Source organism: Aplidium turbinatum, chromosome 3 (genome assembly GCF_918807975.1).
Source record: "Aplidium turbinatum chromosome 3, kaAplTurb1.1, whole genome shotgun sequence".
In the NCBI taxonomy this organism is placed as follows: Eukaryota; Metazoa; Chordata; class Ascidiacea; order Aplousobranchia; family Polyclinidae; genus Aplidium; species Aplidium turbinatum.
The window spans coordinates 14,308,251-14,326,286 of NC_137474.1; the positions used below are offsets into that span (position 1 = coordinate 14,308,251).

The 18,036-nt window shown below is 39.2% G+C and overlaps 1 protein-coding gene across 1 annotated transcript; it reads right to left on the bottom strand.

Annotated features, from left to right (window-relative positions):
* Nucleotides 1-939: 939 nt before the first annotated feature.
* On the bottom strand, nucleotides 940-12,799 carry LOC145766569 (uncharacterized). The gene is made up of 5 exons (XM_082578287.1): nucleotides 12,597-12,799; nucleotides 6,172-6,339; nucleotides 5,473-5,592; nucleotides 1,360-1,562; nucleotides 940-1,034 (listed from the first exon to the last, which is right to left on the bottom strand). Exons 1-5 carry the CDS (start codon nucleotides 12,797-12,799, stop codon nucleotides 940-942), a joined length of 789 nt encoding a protein of 262 aa, XP_082434413.1.
* Between the last annotated feature and the right edge of the window lie 5,237 nt (nucleotides 12,800-18,036).

The following is an 18,036-nucleotide window of genomic DNA, read 5'->3' on the forward strand; positions in this document are numbered from 1 at the left end:
CAAGCGACCACCACCTACACAGTAGCGGCTGAAATCAAGACGCCCCTTTGTGCCTGCCGCACAACAACTACTTAAGAACGCAGAAGAACTTGGTTTAAGTGCGGAACACTGGACGAACCACAAGTGGAACACGAAGTGGCAAAACCACACCTCCATGCTCCGTGACTTCATACCCGACGCCAAACCCCGTCCACCGGGGATGGCCCTCGCAAGGCTTGCGTGGGTCAGGCTTTAACCGCCCGCTTTCGTTCGGACATGCACAAGTGGGGCCTATGGCTTCTTCATCAGAATGCGAGTGTGATGCCACTGAACAGACCGCGGACCATGTCATCTACCACTGTCTAACCCACCAGCCTCCACACAGTGAACATGGTCTGAGGGTCCTGGACGACGCGACTGCAGAGTGGCTGATGATTTCCTGACCTCCAATCTAACCTGAATAGATCTACTCATACGCCAATGATCAACAGCTACTCTGCTTGGTATGCATTAGTTTTCATAATATACTGTAGCTTTAATGCTTCTGAGAGTTTCAAAAATTTAAGTGCGTTAGCCTACTATTTATCTGGTTTCCTGAAGAGCCAATCTCTTTGCAAACGATAAATATCCATTCCATGTCATAGGCTATAGCATACTTCAGTTATATGTTGTTTAATTTGCTTTCTTGTCAAAGTATGCTTCAGATCTGAATGTTTTCATAACTATGTTTCCGTGATCAGAATACATTGCGCCATCGCTGAGACAAAGACCATTTAGGCTTATCGCGAGAATCCACAACACAACAATGTTTAGTATCCTGAACGTAAAGTATGCAATGAAGCTAGATTTATTATTTTGCCATAATGTTTAAGCCCAAAGTAACGTGTATTGTTTTACTTAAAAACTGCTTTGCGTATGCTTAAATGCTCCTCTCAGAAGTAGTTTTTTATCCTAAAATCTTCAGGTGTGCTGGATAATAATTGCGCTGGTAAGGAGAATTGGGCCTCCGATGGCCTTCAGGACTGTGTCCACGGTTTCAACATCGCGAGGCCGGTCTGAAACGTAAAACAGTTAGAAATTGATTACCGGTGTTTCAACTTGAAAGCAATTCAAACTAACAAACATTAGGCCTACTACTCTATAAGTCTATATTCAAAAATGCGCCCCAGATGAAAGAAAAGAAAAAGCGGATTGTTTAGAAAAAAAGTTAGGTCTGAGAAAAGTTTCAAGTTTTGGCATTGCAGGCCTATGTTTTGTTAAAAAATTGTAAGCATGCAAAGTAGAAACAAAGTAGGCTACATATGCTGTAGGCCACATAAAAATAAAATTCACAATTATGTATTATATTAGCTGAAACATTTGACAGATGATTTTACTCACAGCATTGAGACTTTTTTTGTGTTTTTTTGTATGTGTCATTCATTGAATCTATTTCTTCTTTGTTGTTGCATTCTTGCTTACTAAGATCAGAAGCCTTTGTGAAACTACTAACATTTCCCCTTTTCGTTTTGTTCCGAAACATTTTTAGGGATTCAATAAAAGCTAAATACTGAATTCTTCCGGTTTTCTCTGAATCAGAAAATCTGAAAAAGAAATGTCTGTTAGAGATAGTAGGCTACAGTATGTGTACAGCTGTTGACATTTGACTTTTTGGGTATCGTAGCTAGAATCTTGGTCGCACGAATTGTTCCCAAGAGACTACTTTGCGTATCACTGATGTCAATTTGCAGGATAGTAGGCTTCACTTTGTTTAAATCGTATCAAAAATGAGAACAAGATAATTGTGGAGCGGAAGACCTTCTTCTATAGTTGTCAGCGAGCAAGAAAGACCAGTAGTCTGTAGTATGACTTTATATCATTATCCAGTGTTGTACGCGTCATTGAAATAATTTGACGGCGTCAGCGCGAATTGCCTAAAAACTTTACGGCGTAAAGGACTGCGTAAACTCTTAAAGAAATTGACGGCGTCGGCGTCAGCGCTAATTTCTAGCGCTATTTTTTGCCAGCGTCTCATAAGACGGAAATATTTCAACCAAGTTCAGGCTAACAATAGCTATAAATAAAGAGCAGGTATTATGTTTTAAGTAGTAGTAGGCATCCTTCCATCTTTTCAGATGATGGTAGCACTCTGGGTACGGCAGCTTCTCATATGGCTCTGAAGTCCAATCCTGGCGTGGCAGTCTCGTCCACAGTTTGGACATATGAAGTCAGAGGAGTTCTGAGGCTGCTGTCTCTCTTTTCTTCTTTGTCTTCTTTCCTCTAGTTGCTTCCTCCGCCTCGACTGACCCTTTGCTGGACCCGCACTGACTTCGTAGCGCCATCTGTTGCGATTTGCTGCGATCAGTTCCCAGCTGGCAGGGTCTATGTCAGTCTGCTTCAGGTCTCGTTTGCAAACGTCTCTGTAACGCAGTGCGGGTCATCCTACTGGGCGTTTCCCTGTGGCAAGTTCACTGTACAGAATGTCCTTTGGAATGCGCCCATCCTTCATTCTGGATACATGCCCCAACCAGCGTAGACGTCGCTGGCAGAGGAGAAGGTGTATGCTCAGGGAGCAAGAACGTTCCAGAACAGTGGTGTTGGGTATTCTATCCTTCCAGGAAATACCAAGAATGCGCCTCAAGCAACGAAGGTGAAAGCTTTCAAGGCGGTTTTCTTGTCTGGCGTAAGTGGTCCAGGACTCACCATGTTTTAAGACTGTATTGTAATTAGCTGCTTAGTCTATTAGTTATTTCCTTGCAGAAAAACAAGCATTTCAAAACGTTTGTCTGACAATCTGCTGCGTTTGGGACGCATATTTAGGGGCGCCGGAACGGTTTTTGACTGGATGGGCAGGAGTATGAAAAAAGGGCACTTTTGTTGCTGAAAGGCCAATTTTATTATAAGTTTTTAGATAAGATATAGCGATAATGCTCATCTATCAGCTCATTATCGAGTAATGATACAAGTGTCCGCTATACAAAGAACAATGGCACGGAAGGGCATCATGCTATTTTATAATGATGTAATATAACTTACTGTGATGGAGAATTTTGTGTCGTGAATATTATTTTGAGGCAAAAATAGAACATTATAATTAGGCTAAAAGCGAATAGCATAAATTGTTATATTGCAAAGTGTGCAGTAGCTTACATGACCTTAAAAGGGCACCATTGCCCCCTCTTCTCTTCCCATCCACAGAAATTTGAGGGCAGGGGGGCATCCGTTCCCCCTGCTCCCCCCGATTCCGGCGCCCCTGCGCATATTGTCCTTTCCAAGTGAAAACATGCGTTCCACAGCAGCGCTGGTTGGTATTGGTGTGTTGTATTTCAAAAACAAGTTGAAAACGTTTAGTCGGAAAGGTATCCCTGTTCCAAGCGTGCTGTGATAGTTTAGCATGTATAAATCTTTTAACGAGGTCCACAGCACCAACATCGCTCTTTTCAGGGGCATAGAGCTCTTGAAATAAAGTATATTCAACGTCCGCGATGCCATTCATGGATTTTTCGCTTTCTGTCTCTGATCTCTCGTTTTCAATACATGGGTGATCACCATTTGGCGGACTTCTTCCGCATGTATTCCAGGGAGCCATTCCACCCAACGCAAAATCCGGTAATTCGGATGAGTCGCGCTGGCCAGAATACATTGTGAAACTCTTATTTTGAAACGAGATTTTCCATGAAAAAAAAAATGACGCTTAGCGCTTGACGCTTAAAATCGACAAAATAGTTGACGGCGCTATCACTTCCGTCAACTGAAAAATAAATTGACGACGCTAGCCTCAGCGTCAACAAAAAGTTGACGCCGTCAACGTACAACACTGTCATTATCCACTAACTACCATTAATAAACCAACCAACAAAGCGAACAAATTTAAACTGCTCTATCTACTACAGTATCTCACACCGAAAAAATAAACAATTTGATCCGAAAAAAAAAAAATACTGGCAAGTGACAGTGGATACAATAAATAAAAAAAAAGAAAAGAAAAAAGAAGAGTATAGGCTACAGTCAGTGTTGTACGCGTCATTGAAATAATTTGACGGCGTCAGCGTCAGCGCGAATTGCCTAAAAACATAACGGCGTAAAGGACTGCGTAAGCTCTTAAAGAAATTGACGGCGTCAGCGTCAGCGCTAATTTCTAGCGCTATTTTTGCCAGCGTCTCATAAAACGGAAATATTTCAACCAAGTTCAGGCTAACAATAGCTATAAATAAAGAGCAGGTATTATGTTTTGAGACTGTATTGTAATTAGATGCTCAGCCTATATAATTAGTTATTTCCTTGCAGAAAAACAAGCATTTCAAAACGTTTGTCTGACAATCTGCTGCGTTTGGGACGCATATTCAGGGGCGCCGAAGCGATTTTTGACTGGATGGGCAGGAGTATGAAAAAGGGCACTTTTGTTGCTGAAAGGCCAATTTTATTTTAAGTTTTAAGATAAGATATAGCGATAATGCTCATCTATCAGCCCATTATCGAGTAATGATACAAGTGTCCGCTATACAAAGAACAATGGCACGGAAGGGCATCATGCTATTTTATAATGATGTAATATAACTTACTGTGATGGAGAATTTTGTGTTGTAAATATTATTTTGAGGCAAAAATAGAACATTATAGCCTAATTAGGCTAAAAGCGAATAGCATAAATTGTTATATTGCAAAGTGTGCAGTAGCTTACATGACCTTAAAAGGGCACCATTGCCCCCTCTTCTCTTCCCATCCATAGAAATTTGAGGGCAGGGGGCATCCGCTCCTCCTGCTCCCCTCCCCCGCTTCCGGCGCCCCTGCGCATATTGTCCTTTCCAAGTGAAAACATGCGTTCCACAGCAGCGCTGGTTGGTATTGGTGAGTTGTATTTCAAAAACAAGTTGAAAACGTTTAGTCGAAAAGGTATCACTGTTCCAAGCGTGCTGTGATAGTTTAGCATGTATAAATCTTTTAACGAGGTCCACAGCACCAACATCGCTCTTTTCAGGGGCATAGAGCTCTTGAAATAAAGTATATTCAACGTCCGCGATGCCATTCATGGATTTTTCGCTTTCTGTCTCTGATCTCTCGTTCTCAATACATGGGTGATCACCATTTGGCGGACTTCTTCCGCATGTATTCCAGGGAGCCATTCCAACCAACGCAAAAACTGGTAATTCGGATGAGTCGCGCTGGCAAGAATACATTGTGAAACTCTTATTGTGAAACGAGATTTCCTCAGCGTCAACAAAAAGTTGACGCCGTCAACGTACAACACTGGCTACAGTAGCCTACTAGAAGCCATATAAAAACCGTTCTTGAAAATTTGAAATGCCAGTAAAAGGCATCAAACAGTGCGCTACCAAAAATAAGTTACAGATTAATCATTGTACAAAAAATAGACATCTTTACATCTTTGTTAGATAGGCAACTTGTGAGAGAGGCATTATGAAAGAACAACCAATTTCTTTTTTTCAATGTAAGTATACCTACTTGAAAAAAAAAACATTACCTACTTTTACTACACGTTAGCCTATCCTTTACCTCATCATTTCAGTAACATCTTTCAAAGACATGCCATTTGCTTTTGTCAACATCATTTCCATCAGATCTCTGCTTTTCACTGAGCCATCGTCACTATGATCCAGGCGTTTAAACGCTTCTCTGCAGAATGGTATAAGAAAAGAAGGAGGTTGTTAATTTTAAATTTAACTTTTGCTCTGATACAATAAGGTATTCTAAGACTTTTGGTATTGTAACTTATTGGAATTTTTATCTAAAAGTTATCCCTGCCTGAAAATTAATTTTTGAGATAGGCTACATTTACGACGCCGTAAAAATTGTGTCGTGTATTGTATTTATGCTTTTGGCATTCAAAGGTCAAATGTTATTTGCTAGTTTACTAAAATTCGCCATTGTGTTGCAAGAAAGTAGCCGCAAATAGTTTTCTGCTCTCTCTAGATCCGCTACTGCTTCAACAATCAATTGAAAAGTTTCACAGACTGTCAACTGATTTTGACAAGGTCTTGCTAAATTTTTACAATGTTACTGTTTTTTGTTTTTTTTGTAGTAAAATATCAAATGAGCGTACTTTTTTATTCAGTAAGTAAAACCAATTTAAAAGAGTTATCATCAGTCTGACTTATTCAAACATAAATGACATTTAATAGTCTGTAATTTGTTTATTAAAGAAAAACAACGCAACTAGCACGCTACCCAAATTGAACCTACATAATAACTTACTTAAGCTCTTCGAACTCTTCTGTCATGTGCTTGATGTAGTCAATGATTATGCAGAATTCGCTAAAATCGACAGTCGTATCACCGTCAACATCAAGCAACAACAGCAATTCTTTCATCTCTGCTGGTTTCTTATTGTACCCGATTACTTCGACGGCTTTCTCAAGGTTCCTGGTTTGTCAATATGTAAGTTAGGCTATTGCTATCGCCAATTGTCTCAGATAAGTGGCTTACAACTTACTTACTACAGTTATAACAAGTAAAGGTGGTCTCATACTTGATTTAAGTGTCGGATATGAGAAAATAAGGTTCTCATTGTACCAAGCTTTTGGCAATGAGGAGAGTAGGGTGGCCAGTTCCTTTCTCTCAGCCGCCTTTCCTGCAGCAATTATGCCCACCCAATTTATTACACCCTAGGTAGAGTTGAGCGGTATTTTCAATAACCAGCTGAAACCGGGAGTCGACCCAGGTTTGCATAACTGGAAAGCCATCGCCTTATCCATTGCGCTATTCCACTACAGTGGTCAGGGTATGGGATGGAATGGAAGACTTTTTTTCCATTTTCCATCCTGAGATTTTCTTCCATTCCATCTCCATTCCATCTTAGAAATCTTCTATTCCATCTTCCACTCCATCTCAGAAATCTCTTCCATTTTTCATTCCATCTTCCATCTTCACATTTTGTGATCTCCGCGTTGAATATACCACAAATAAACTTAAAAACCATAGGCTAAATTTAAGCTAAAAATTTAACAGCAGTATTTTCCTAAGGTTTACGTATCATTTGGTGTTAAAACTAGAAGCGTAGATTGATTCTATAAATACAGAAAGAAACAACATGTAGCAAAGTTAAAGATACTATAGGCCAGAGATGTACGTATACGCCGTAAATTCTACGCCGCAGACTTGCGGCATAGACTTTTTGTTTACGCTAACGCTTGCGGCCACATTTTTTTGGATAGTTTGCGCTTGAGGCTACGTCGTAAAGTTTTTGCGATTTTTTAGCGCATAGCGTCAACGCATATTTTTTAATGTCTTTTTTTCGCTAGGCTACAACACGCCAATACCTTCCAGCGCTGCAGTTGAAAGAATGTTTTCCATGGGCAAAGACACATTGGACATAAAACACAGCAAAATGTCAGATGAACACTTTCAGATGCTTGTGTGTTTTCGTGGAAATTCAAAATAAAACTTGTTTGTTTCGAGTGGTTTATGCCGTGTGAATGTTTGGCACCTAGCAAACAAAATTAGTTTACGCTAGTGTATGCGCTGACGCTGACACCGCCAACTTTTTTTACAAGTTACGAGTTACGTTGACGCATACGGCGTATGGTTTTTCAAACGTTTGCGTTTATGCTGACGGCGTCAATATTTTTTATATGCGCATACATCACTGCTATAAGCTAGTAGTAGTGTAGCCTACGTTGGAGAAAATAAAAAAGTAACGAAAATACTTATGAAGCATCGCGGACGCGGACAATTAGTGTCATAAAAGCACAAGTTAAAGTCATCATCATCGGATGATATGGTTGAAGTTAGTCCTGCGTGAGTTTCACAAACAAAAACACTAGTAGCTTACTGATGGGTGACAGCCACAAAAAATTGCATAAGCTCCATTTCCTCCTCTTGGGAGAAGTGTGAATCGTTTATTGCTATATGATTGCCTAACGACAGTAGGTTTGACAAATACGCGTCAGGCAACAATCCCGTTGGTTTAATACGAACCGAAAATCGAATTATTTCGGCAAGCAACGTAATATTTTGCATGTTTTGATAAAGCGTTAGAAAGTTAATGATGGAATTGGGATGGAATGATGGAAGATTGTCTTCCATCCCATCATTAAGATCTTCCATTCCTTTCCATCCTTGACATTTTCCATCTTCCATCCTAAAATCTGTCTTCCATTTCATTCCATCTTCCATTCCATTCCATCCCATAGTAGTAAGTACTGCTCAGACATGATTTGATTGAATACTGAATTGGAGTTTTATTAGATTCAATCAGTTTAGAAAAAATGAGGCCTCAAAGTGTTTTTACATGCTTAAAATACAGTAGGCTACGGTACTTATAAAAAGGCTTAAGCTAATTTACAGAAAGTCCCATACGTAGGCTACCTGTATTGCATTGTAGGAAGGCTAATTATGTTAAGCTATATTAATTTTTGTTGCATTTTAATGAACTTCGCTTTGAATATTAGGCTACAGCAGAAATTATAAAAACATGTAGAAGTAGACTGTAGAAACCATAAAAGCATGAATCATAGAAACAGTAAAAAAACAAACGAACATTGTACCCTTCGTTCAATTCGAACCTGCAACCTGCAGAAAAGATCGTAGCCAAAAGTTGTAACCGAAATGTACAGAACAACTGTTTACGGCATATTGGCGATATGATATCGTTCTATGACACGTCTACACCAGGGTTACTCAACTAATGTTAACAAAGGTCCAGTTTGACAAGTTGAATGCATTTAGCGGTCCGGTGAATAAATTATTTCATACGCAACCACGAAAGTTAAACTATCAATGCTAGTTCCGGACCTTCTTTTTGAGTAAACTGTAACTCGACTTGGATTTTTGACGGAGAGTTGGGTGGTCTGGGGGAGCAAAGCTCTCCAGCTATTAAGCTAATCACTGAAAAAATAACTTCCTCCCAGTAGAAATCTGTTTTTAAAGAGTTTCTAAAACGTGGCAATGAGGTTATTCTTTCATAAGCTGAGGTCCACCATCAACACCCAGAAGGTCCGGATTTGGACCGCGGTCCGCCAGTTGAGTAGCCCTGGTCTACACTCTACACTGTAGACTCGACAGCCTGCTTTGGTAAAAATAAAATTTCAGACACTTGTGCATGAACTCAAAAATTCTTGCCAACTAGTTCCGACCTATGTTGATTTCATCAGCACAGCGTAGTCAATTCGAGAAAAAACAAGTTAAAAAAAAAAACAATCTGTAGAGCAAGGCAGAGCTGTAAATGGATGCAGAGTTGGTTCAGTTGCAGGGGCGCGGGAAGTAGGGGTGCTCAAGGGGCTGCAGCCCCTCCTAGAGCTAATTCAGCCCCCCTGGAATTTTCGATTATTGCTTCAGCCCCCCCAAGAAAATTCTGACAATTTAAGGTACATGACGTTGTAAAGGAGGTGAGGCTTATTGTCGATGCCTACTTCGTTCAAAGAGTTGCAGTTGCAATTGGTGAATAGTCTAAACGTAAATCTTTATTCATGTTGCTTTTTGGTTCTGATTAAATTGCCTGCAATTTACTGGGTTTCTGTCCTACTCGTTGGTGCGTTCGTGCTTCTGCCCTCGCTCGTGTTGTTAAATGCTACCTTACCCTGTTGCAATGTCTGACCGACATGACAGAAGATAGTGCAATGAGAGGAGACGCACGTACAAAGATATTCGGCTTCGTAAAACAAGCACGCACGATGCGACTTTATTTTTCGATTAACTGCAGTGGCCGATGAAGTTTTTCAGCCTGCAGAAGCCGTCGCAAGATACCTTCAAAACAAGAAGATCTCTGCTTCTACAGCTTTAGAATCCATCACCATTCTCCACAAACGGATCAAAAATCTCAGAAAAAATGAATCCATTTCTAAGCTTACGAAAGCAGCGAACGTCTTTACGCCTGCCTATAACCTAAAGACGCCAAAGGATCCCCGAGAGTGCAAAACTCCAGTAAGATTTTGAAACACAGAAGAATCGGATGCTTTGTCGTCTACGGGAGAAAGAACGTGGAAACGGCAATACACCGAAGCCCTTAATTTGGTTCAAGCTGAGCTTGATCGAAGATTCGACCAGGCGGATCTGCTTACAGCAGCCAACAAGGAGAAGGCCCTTCTGAGCTGTGTAAACGGTGAGAAAAGATCTGATACTGGAGATCATCTTACCCGATGCCATTAGAAAGATCGCCTAAAAACGGAACTTACCTTGCTCAGCGATGTTGTAAGTGGAAAAACCGCAAACTCCGTTCAAAAGGTTGCTGAGATACTATCGCAACTAACCCCTCAAACACTAGATCTTTTCAAAAAAACGCGAAAATTCGTGGAGCTCTGCCTTTGCCTCCCGGTTTTAGCTGCATCATCAGAACGTTCTTTTTCTGCTCTAAGACGCCTGAAAACATGCTTGAGAAGCTCAATGACACAAAAAGACTTAGGCTACTCATCTTGCGTTGATGCATGTCCACCAAAACACTGTCGATGTCAAAGAACTCATGACACAGGTTATAGAGAAAACACCTGAGCGAAAAACAAGCTTCGGAAGCGTGTGAGAGCTCATTTCCACAAACTGTCGTTTTCATATCACTTTCTAATTTGTTCGTTTTCATTTTGAAAACAGCTGCTTTTTTTGTTGCCGTTCTTCATTTGTTACAATTTACAAAGTGTGTGACTTGGCGTCATTTCTGACACAGGAGGGGACCGTATGCTTACTACCGTACCAGCTTTTCAATGTTCACCCACATAAGGGGGGTCTGGGGGGCAAAGCCCCCCAGAAGCTGACAACACTACGGCAGCTTCAGCCCCCCCTAGAGAAAAATAGTTCCCGCGCCACTGTTCAGTTGCATAGTTTTCAGTTCAATTACATTACAATTACACCAACAGTAGCCTACTTTTAATTATATTGCAATTAAGGTAGCATACATTGTTTTGAAATTTTTCAAATTACAACTATATGTCCAATTACTTCCAAATGGAGGCTAATTAATTACACGTTTCGATTACACAAATTAAATGTTTCAATATTAATGTTCATCAATGCTTTTTTTTACAGTTTGGTGTTACCAAATACAAGTAGAATTGTAGGGGGAAGGTTTGGTTAGTTGAGCCGGGTAACGGTTGATCCATCCGGTTTTATCGCAACGTCGTGCATGATTAGTCAACCGTTTCATAACGAAAATATGGAAAAACTTGAAGTCCATCAGCACATGTAGTTTTAGGGATTTTCTACAAGCAGAAAAATTGTGAATCAGTTAAATGTAAAATGGTAGGTAAAAGTAGTTTTGAGAAAAATAAGAAATGTGTTATTTTTTCCTACGATGTTTCATCGTTGTCTTAATGGAAATACTGGGATAGGTGAGGGTAACTTACTCTTTGTTTTAGTAGTTCTCGTTGCTTGATTAGCCAGTTGGTTCTTGGCAATTTTTCATGAGTTTTGAAAATGGCGGCGATGTTAACAGTTGAGCCACTTGCAATGTTCACGGTTGAGCCTTGCCTTTATCATAAGGAATGTAGTTTATGAGCCGATGGTCCTTACGTACTGCCCTAATTTTGTTGTACTGTACTGTAATTGATGCGTAGAACTGGTGTCTTAGCCGGGGGCGGTCCACTGCCCCCCTTAAACTTCCATAAGAGTAGTTTTTTCTGTAAACGCCAGTTTGAGGGTAATTTTTTTAGCACTCCCCCCCCTTATATTTTTCTTGATAGCAACGCCACTGGTTGCTAATGTTCGTTTTCTTCACAAAGTTCGCGAAATCGTTTCAGAAAGGTAAAAGCACCTTCGTGCAAAGTTTCCTATTCAATGATTCTCAGTGTTTTCAGAAATATAAATTTCTGTTCGTTCAGTGTTCACTGTTCTTTCATTTTAAGACACTAGACACAATACACAGTTTAAACTTTTTTTGATTGTTTATTTGCAAGATGTTCAAGAGAAGAGTTTATTGTGTTTGATGCAGATTGAGCTCTGTTTTGGGATATCTTTTGGAAGTGAAATAATGGTGGATCAACCGTGAACAACGGGTGGCTCAACCGTGAAATTTAGGGTATCATTTGAGCCGGCTAAATTTCAATTTTAAAATGCCGATAAATGATATAAATCGGGGTCAGTCGCAAACACAAACTTGTTCACAAGAACCGCATAAGACTGAAATTTATCATGATGGATTCGGATTTTTGGTAAAGTTTGTCGTTAAATTTTTATTGCAGAAAAATCGATTTCTGGCTCAACTAACTAGACCTTCCCCCTATTTGGTAAAAATTAGATTGCAATGTAGAAGTCCTTTCTGGACCCCAACTATCGGCTCAACAAATGTTTTGATGTCATACTTGCCACTTACCAAATGTGATTGTAATTTGGACCAAATTTAAAAAAAATTACAATTACAATTGCGCAATAACAAAAAGTCTCAATTAGGCTACAATTACACGAAAAATGTGTAATTAATTACAATTACAATGTAATAGATCCAATTCTGGATGGATGTGCCTGTTGAACTTTTGTTCTGTGAGAAAATGGTAAAAACTTCTTTTAGCTTTGTTGTCAGTGGAATTGGCCATTGGCCAATAGCCAACTAAAACAATGGTAATCTTTCAGCAAATACAATGTATTTGAATAGTTTACACTCCACAGGCTACTGAGATGGTTTAGTTAAATCTGACAATGTCGTTGACTGTTTTTAAAAAAAATAATTGTTTGAAAAGAAAAGCTGTTGCCTATCTTACCCTAGATCCATAGTTTTTGTGTTTCCAACATCGTAGAAATCAAATACTTGATGAAATTCGTTCAGTTCTTCATCTGTGAAAGATGTAATTTTTTTGACATCATTTTGCTCATTTGCTCGTATCCTTCCATCAGTAGATCTGCGTTTACTGGATGTTCTTGACCTTCTAATTGTGGGGGTTCGAGATCTAGTGATGGGAAGCATTAGGATATGGAGTTATAATAACAAAGTTCAAACACTTTTAAAGTCTAAAAAACAATAAAATAAGTCATCTAAAATACCATAGGCTACAACCTAATACCCTTACATACAGTAAATCACTCCCTTTTGCATTGATAACGTCTACAGACTTTTGAATCAATATTAAATCAACTAAATATGCAAAGTGAAGTGTTTTGCCATGCTACGCAGGTAATCAATATATTTTCTAGCCCCTTGAAGAAGTCATTCGTGTCTGATTGACGAGTCTGATTGATTGACGAGCTTAGTTTACACCAGAAGAACGTATTATGTCATTTAACTAAATGCCTGGTGAACAGTCTCATTTAATTTTTAATATAAGCTTCTTTGCTCCTTTTTGAATGCTTTATTATTTTTTATTATTATTTATTATTATTTTAGCATTGTCTTACAGCTAGGTTATTTTGCTAGAAAATAAAATAAAACTTAAAAATATAATTTCAACATCGTTTATTCAGTCTACTCTACAGTAAATCTTCATATAGCCTACGAAACGGTATGTAGACTTAGACTACCTTCATTTTTGCAGTAAGCTAAGGCATCAACGATGGCAGAAACTGCAGAACCTTGAGCTTTTATGTTCGACGTTAGAGTAAATGCAAAAAAATTGATTCTATGAAAATACCTATTGCTGATGAGTTTGACTATAAAACGTGTTTAAATGTCTGTATTGCTGATTGGTTGTTTAAAATTCAAACGGAGGTGAAACTACATTCGGCATGACGTGCCTGATATTTTATTTAAGTTAAATTATGAATGAATAGTTATTTCTGACCAGCATTCTTAATTTTCTCACTAATTGAAATGCAGATCTGTTGAGCACAAAAAAAATCATAAATATTTAATCTTTAAATTGTAGAATGCTTTTGGCCTACTGTTGTAAGTTGCTTTGTGTGTGCATTGATAGGCTGTGTTTTACAAGTTTTGGTATTGGTTTGAAAGCCTGCTTCAGAAAGAATCACAAATGATATGCTTAGTTGCGTTGACAGGGGATCCAGAGTGTGCCTTTAGATCTGGGCAGTGATTGAGGGCCATTTTCGAGAGAGCCCAAGAGCACAAAAAACTGCGCATAGTTACGCTTCATATTGCATTCTTTGGAAACGACTTTCATGAGGTGGCCGGGCCTCATATTCTTACTGGACCAAGATTATCCTTTCAACGTCCTTGGATTATCCTTCCAACGTCCTTGGATCACAACCCGGTTTTAAAATTAAAGTAGCTTTGCGGACCGGCAATTGGAAGAGCAATGTTTGACATCTACTTATAATTCTAATTCTATAGCGTTTTAAACACACTTTAAGTTATTAACATCTTGGTTTTTGAAGGGCTCCAAACAACTTTATCGGCAGGCTACTATTTTTTAAATCCACGTGCCAAAACCATGCGTTTCCAATGCTACTGGTAGGTACGTTAATAACAGAGGATGGAACGAGAGAAACGAGCGAGAAAATATTGCTAAAGTGTAGAAAATTAATGTGTTTTTCTTTATTTTTTTTAGAGAGCATGTGACTAAGTGCCACCTTTCTGGATCCGCTACTGCTTTGATCAGGGGTTCTCAACCTAGGTGCTATGGTCTCCTAGTGGGCCATGAGCCTTTTTCAAGGGGGCCATGGAAAAATTTGAAAAATAACATTTTTTTAATTTATCATTTCTAAGTCCATTGCAACATTATATAAGCTTAACAAAAGAACCAAATTAAAATTAAAAAAATTCTAGTACCAGTTACTGTACAAACAAGTTTTTTAATTAAAATGACCTTTCTTGATTTTGTCAAAAGGTTGCAAAAATAGGGGAGACATTGATTTTTCAAAATTTTCAAAGGGGGCTACTGTGTAAAAATGGTTGGGAACCCCTAGCTTTGATAGATATGCAGCAAGTTAGATAGCCTAAAAGCGTCGTAACGAGAAAAGTTTGAGAACCACTCTGACCTAGCTGTTGCGTCATTCGCGCTTGAATCGCTTCTTCTTAAAATTAATTATGACACAATAATGCACATTGTTTAATCTAAAAGTTCGCGCAAATTCTAATATTTCATTTTAAGGAAGACTTCTGCGTGAGTGCGTACCACTAGCAGTACGCGTCCAGCAGTTTCGAAACTACTGATCTAGACTAAATTCCAAAAATAACTACCAATTTAGCAAACGCACAATGAAGATAAAAGATGCTTCTCCTAATTTGTTTTGATAAGATGCGAATCATTATGTTTAATAAAGGCTACGCATGCCTTTAATATTTCATGACTTTCAACAGCAAGAAAATTAAACCATTTTGTTGTCAAAGACGACTTATTCAGACCCAGACTTTCAGAAATGTTGTCAAAAGCCTAATTGCAGACAAGATCTGAGGCAAATGCTTGCCAAAATCAAGCAACAACGGCTCGACTCTCGTCGCGAGCATTTTCAATACATAAAGATTATATTGGCAATGCGAGAAGAAAGATAATAGGCTATAGCAGTGGTTTTCAATCTGTTTGGTGGAACCGAACCCAATGAAACATTCCACAAGCTCGAAGAACCCCTGTTCCATAATTTAATTGCCTTATGCAAAAAACATCGTTTAATTAATAAAATAAAATTAAAATACTCATGTTCACTGTTCCATAATTTAATTGCCTTATGCAAAAAACATCGTTTAATTAATAAAATAAAATTAAAATACTCATGTTCAGATTTATTTATGTACAATAAAAATACAAACTGTAAAAAATTACATTTATTCTCATAAAAAATTCAATGAGAAACTTGAGCCTGGTGTTTCTTGCACAAGTCTTTAATATTGGTTCGTGTGTTTAACAGACACACACGAAGTTCATCTTCCACAGACAGCAATTGTGCTCGTCTCTTGTGCTTGATGGTTGTCAGAGATGAAAATCCAAACTCACACAAGTAGGAGGTTGAAAACAGCATAAGAAGTCGCAGCGCTTTCTGAGCAATTGTAGGGTATTCCTTTTCAACCAACAAGCAGAATGCATCCATATAATAATAAAATAGACTCTCGGATTTGAATGTAAACTTGCGGAACCCTTAGACTTACTGGCGGAACCTGAGGGATCCGCGGAATGGTTTCCTGGTTGAAAACCCCTGGGCTATAGTAAAGCAGCTGACTACCCACCTCTAACTAGTGGCGTAGCCTCACTCATTTGATTGGGGGGGGAGGGGGGCACTCCAGAAACACAAGTAGCCTATTCAACTTAACATGAAAATTTAGCCACAGACAAATTTTGTTCCATGACATTTCAAATTTTACTCATTATCCAATAAACGCATTTGTAATAAACCCTGGCCATTTCTTCTATTCTATTTCGCAATAACACAGAACTATATGCAATTTTACCATAGGTGTTATAGTCGTCATTTTATTTACGTTGATTTTATGTAACTTGTGACCTGCTTCACTACATAATTACATTCAGCGTTTTCTAGTACAGACGCTGGAATTGATTACCACCAACGCGTGTAATCAATTAAGCGTTCTGTACCACGTTCCTTAGTTGATTGTTTTGCGTTTCTTTCTTACTATATATTGTGTTGCATTGATACAGTGAATCAGTAAGTAACAAGAGGTAAATGGTTTTCTCACTTGGTTGGCTACTACTTAATTATTATTGCTTATTTTATATTAAACGTCTGGAAATACAACAGACATTTAACTGACGTCGTCGGCAGGATCTTTACAGAATTTCTACAGGATTTTAAAAACATGGAGAAACTGATCGAAGTCCTGCAACAACAAATTGCCAACCAAGAACGCCAGACGAAGGAGCAAATTGCCAGACAAGAAGAACGTCACCAAGAACAAGTATAACGTCACCAAGAACAAGAACAACGTCATCAAGATCAAATTGCCAACCAAGAAAAGCGCCACCTTGAACAACTACGAGAAATACGAGCCCAAACTTCAAGACCACAACCAATAACAATACAACAGCAGGTATCTTTACCTAAGTTCGTAACGTTCGATGCCACCACTGAACTGTGGGCAGACTATTGGAAGAGGTTTAAAACCTTTGTAGCAGCACATTCAGTCGCACAAGACAAAATGCCGCTGGTTTTTCTCACCAATCAATCACCTACAATCTACAAAATGTTAACAAATTTGGCTGCGCAGGAAACAAACCCAAAGGAAGTCAACGATCTCACCATGACGGAAATTACAAATTACATGGCTCAACAATTCGACCCAAAACGCTTCATCGTGAGGGAGCGATTCCGTTTCTGGAGCGAAATGAAGCGCAAGCCCGGTGAAACAGCTCAAGAACTAGCCGTCCGCATACGCCAGGCAGCTGCCACCTGTGACTTCTCGTCCATTTCAAATCCATTGGACGAAGCTTTACGTACTCGTTTTATTTATTCAATAGGTAACGAGGCGGTGCTTAAGGCGTTATTCAAAATCAGAGCTGATAAACTTACTTTCAAACGTGCGGTGGAGGTTGCATCAGAAACCGAAGAGGCAGCCAAGGTGGCCAAAGAAACTGTTTACGGCACTCCACCAGCACCAGTTGTGAAAGTAAGGACCATCAGCAAACCTTCAAAAACTAGGCAACTTACAGGTACTTTCTTTTCTTCTAAAAATAAAGAATGCTATCGCTGTGGTAATTCCAACCACAACGCCAATGACTGTAGGTTTAAGAAAGCCACTTGCCATTTCTGCCATATTACGGGACACTTGCAGAGTGTTTGTCGAAAGAAAGCTAGACAGTTCAAACCTTCTAAGGTATATTGTATCGAGGAAATTAACATGCTCTCTAGTTCTTGCAGAAAACCTCGAAATTCAAAGTTGGAAGTACCGATCTCCATTAATTCGGTAACCACACACTTAGAACTGGACACTGCTACAAATGGAAATTTCCTTTTCCAATTTCCTTTCCAACGCGCACCTCCATTGCAAGCACCAGTGTCGTAGTTCCAATCTGCTACCAAGCATCTAGTACCAATCACGGGTTCCTTCACGGCCCAGGTAACTTGTCCTTCCACAGGAAGGTAAGATAATATTCCTTTTGTAGTCACGACAGTCAAAGGACTAAACTTGCTAGGTCGTGATGCAATCTCGTCTTTAGGAATTTCCATCGATAAATTCCTTCTGTCTAACTATTCTACTTTACAGAGTATCCAGTCATGCGACAAGCCTGATAAGAGTCTGGAGAAAGCATGCTCCCTCTTATGTGACGACTTCAAAGATGTTTTTAAGCCTGAACTCGGGTG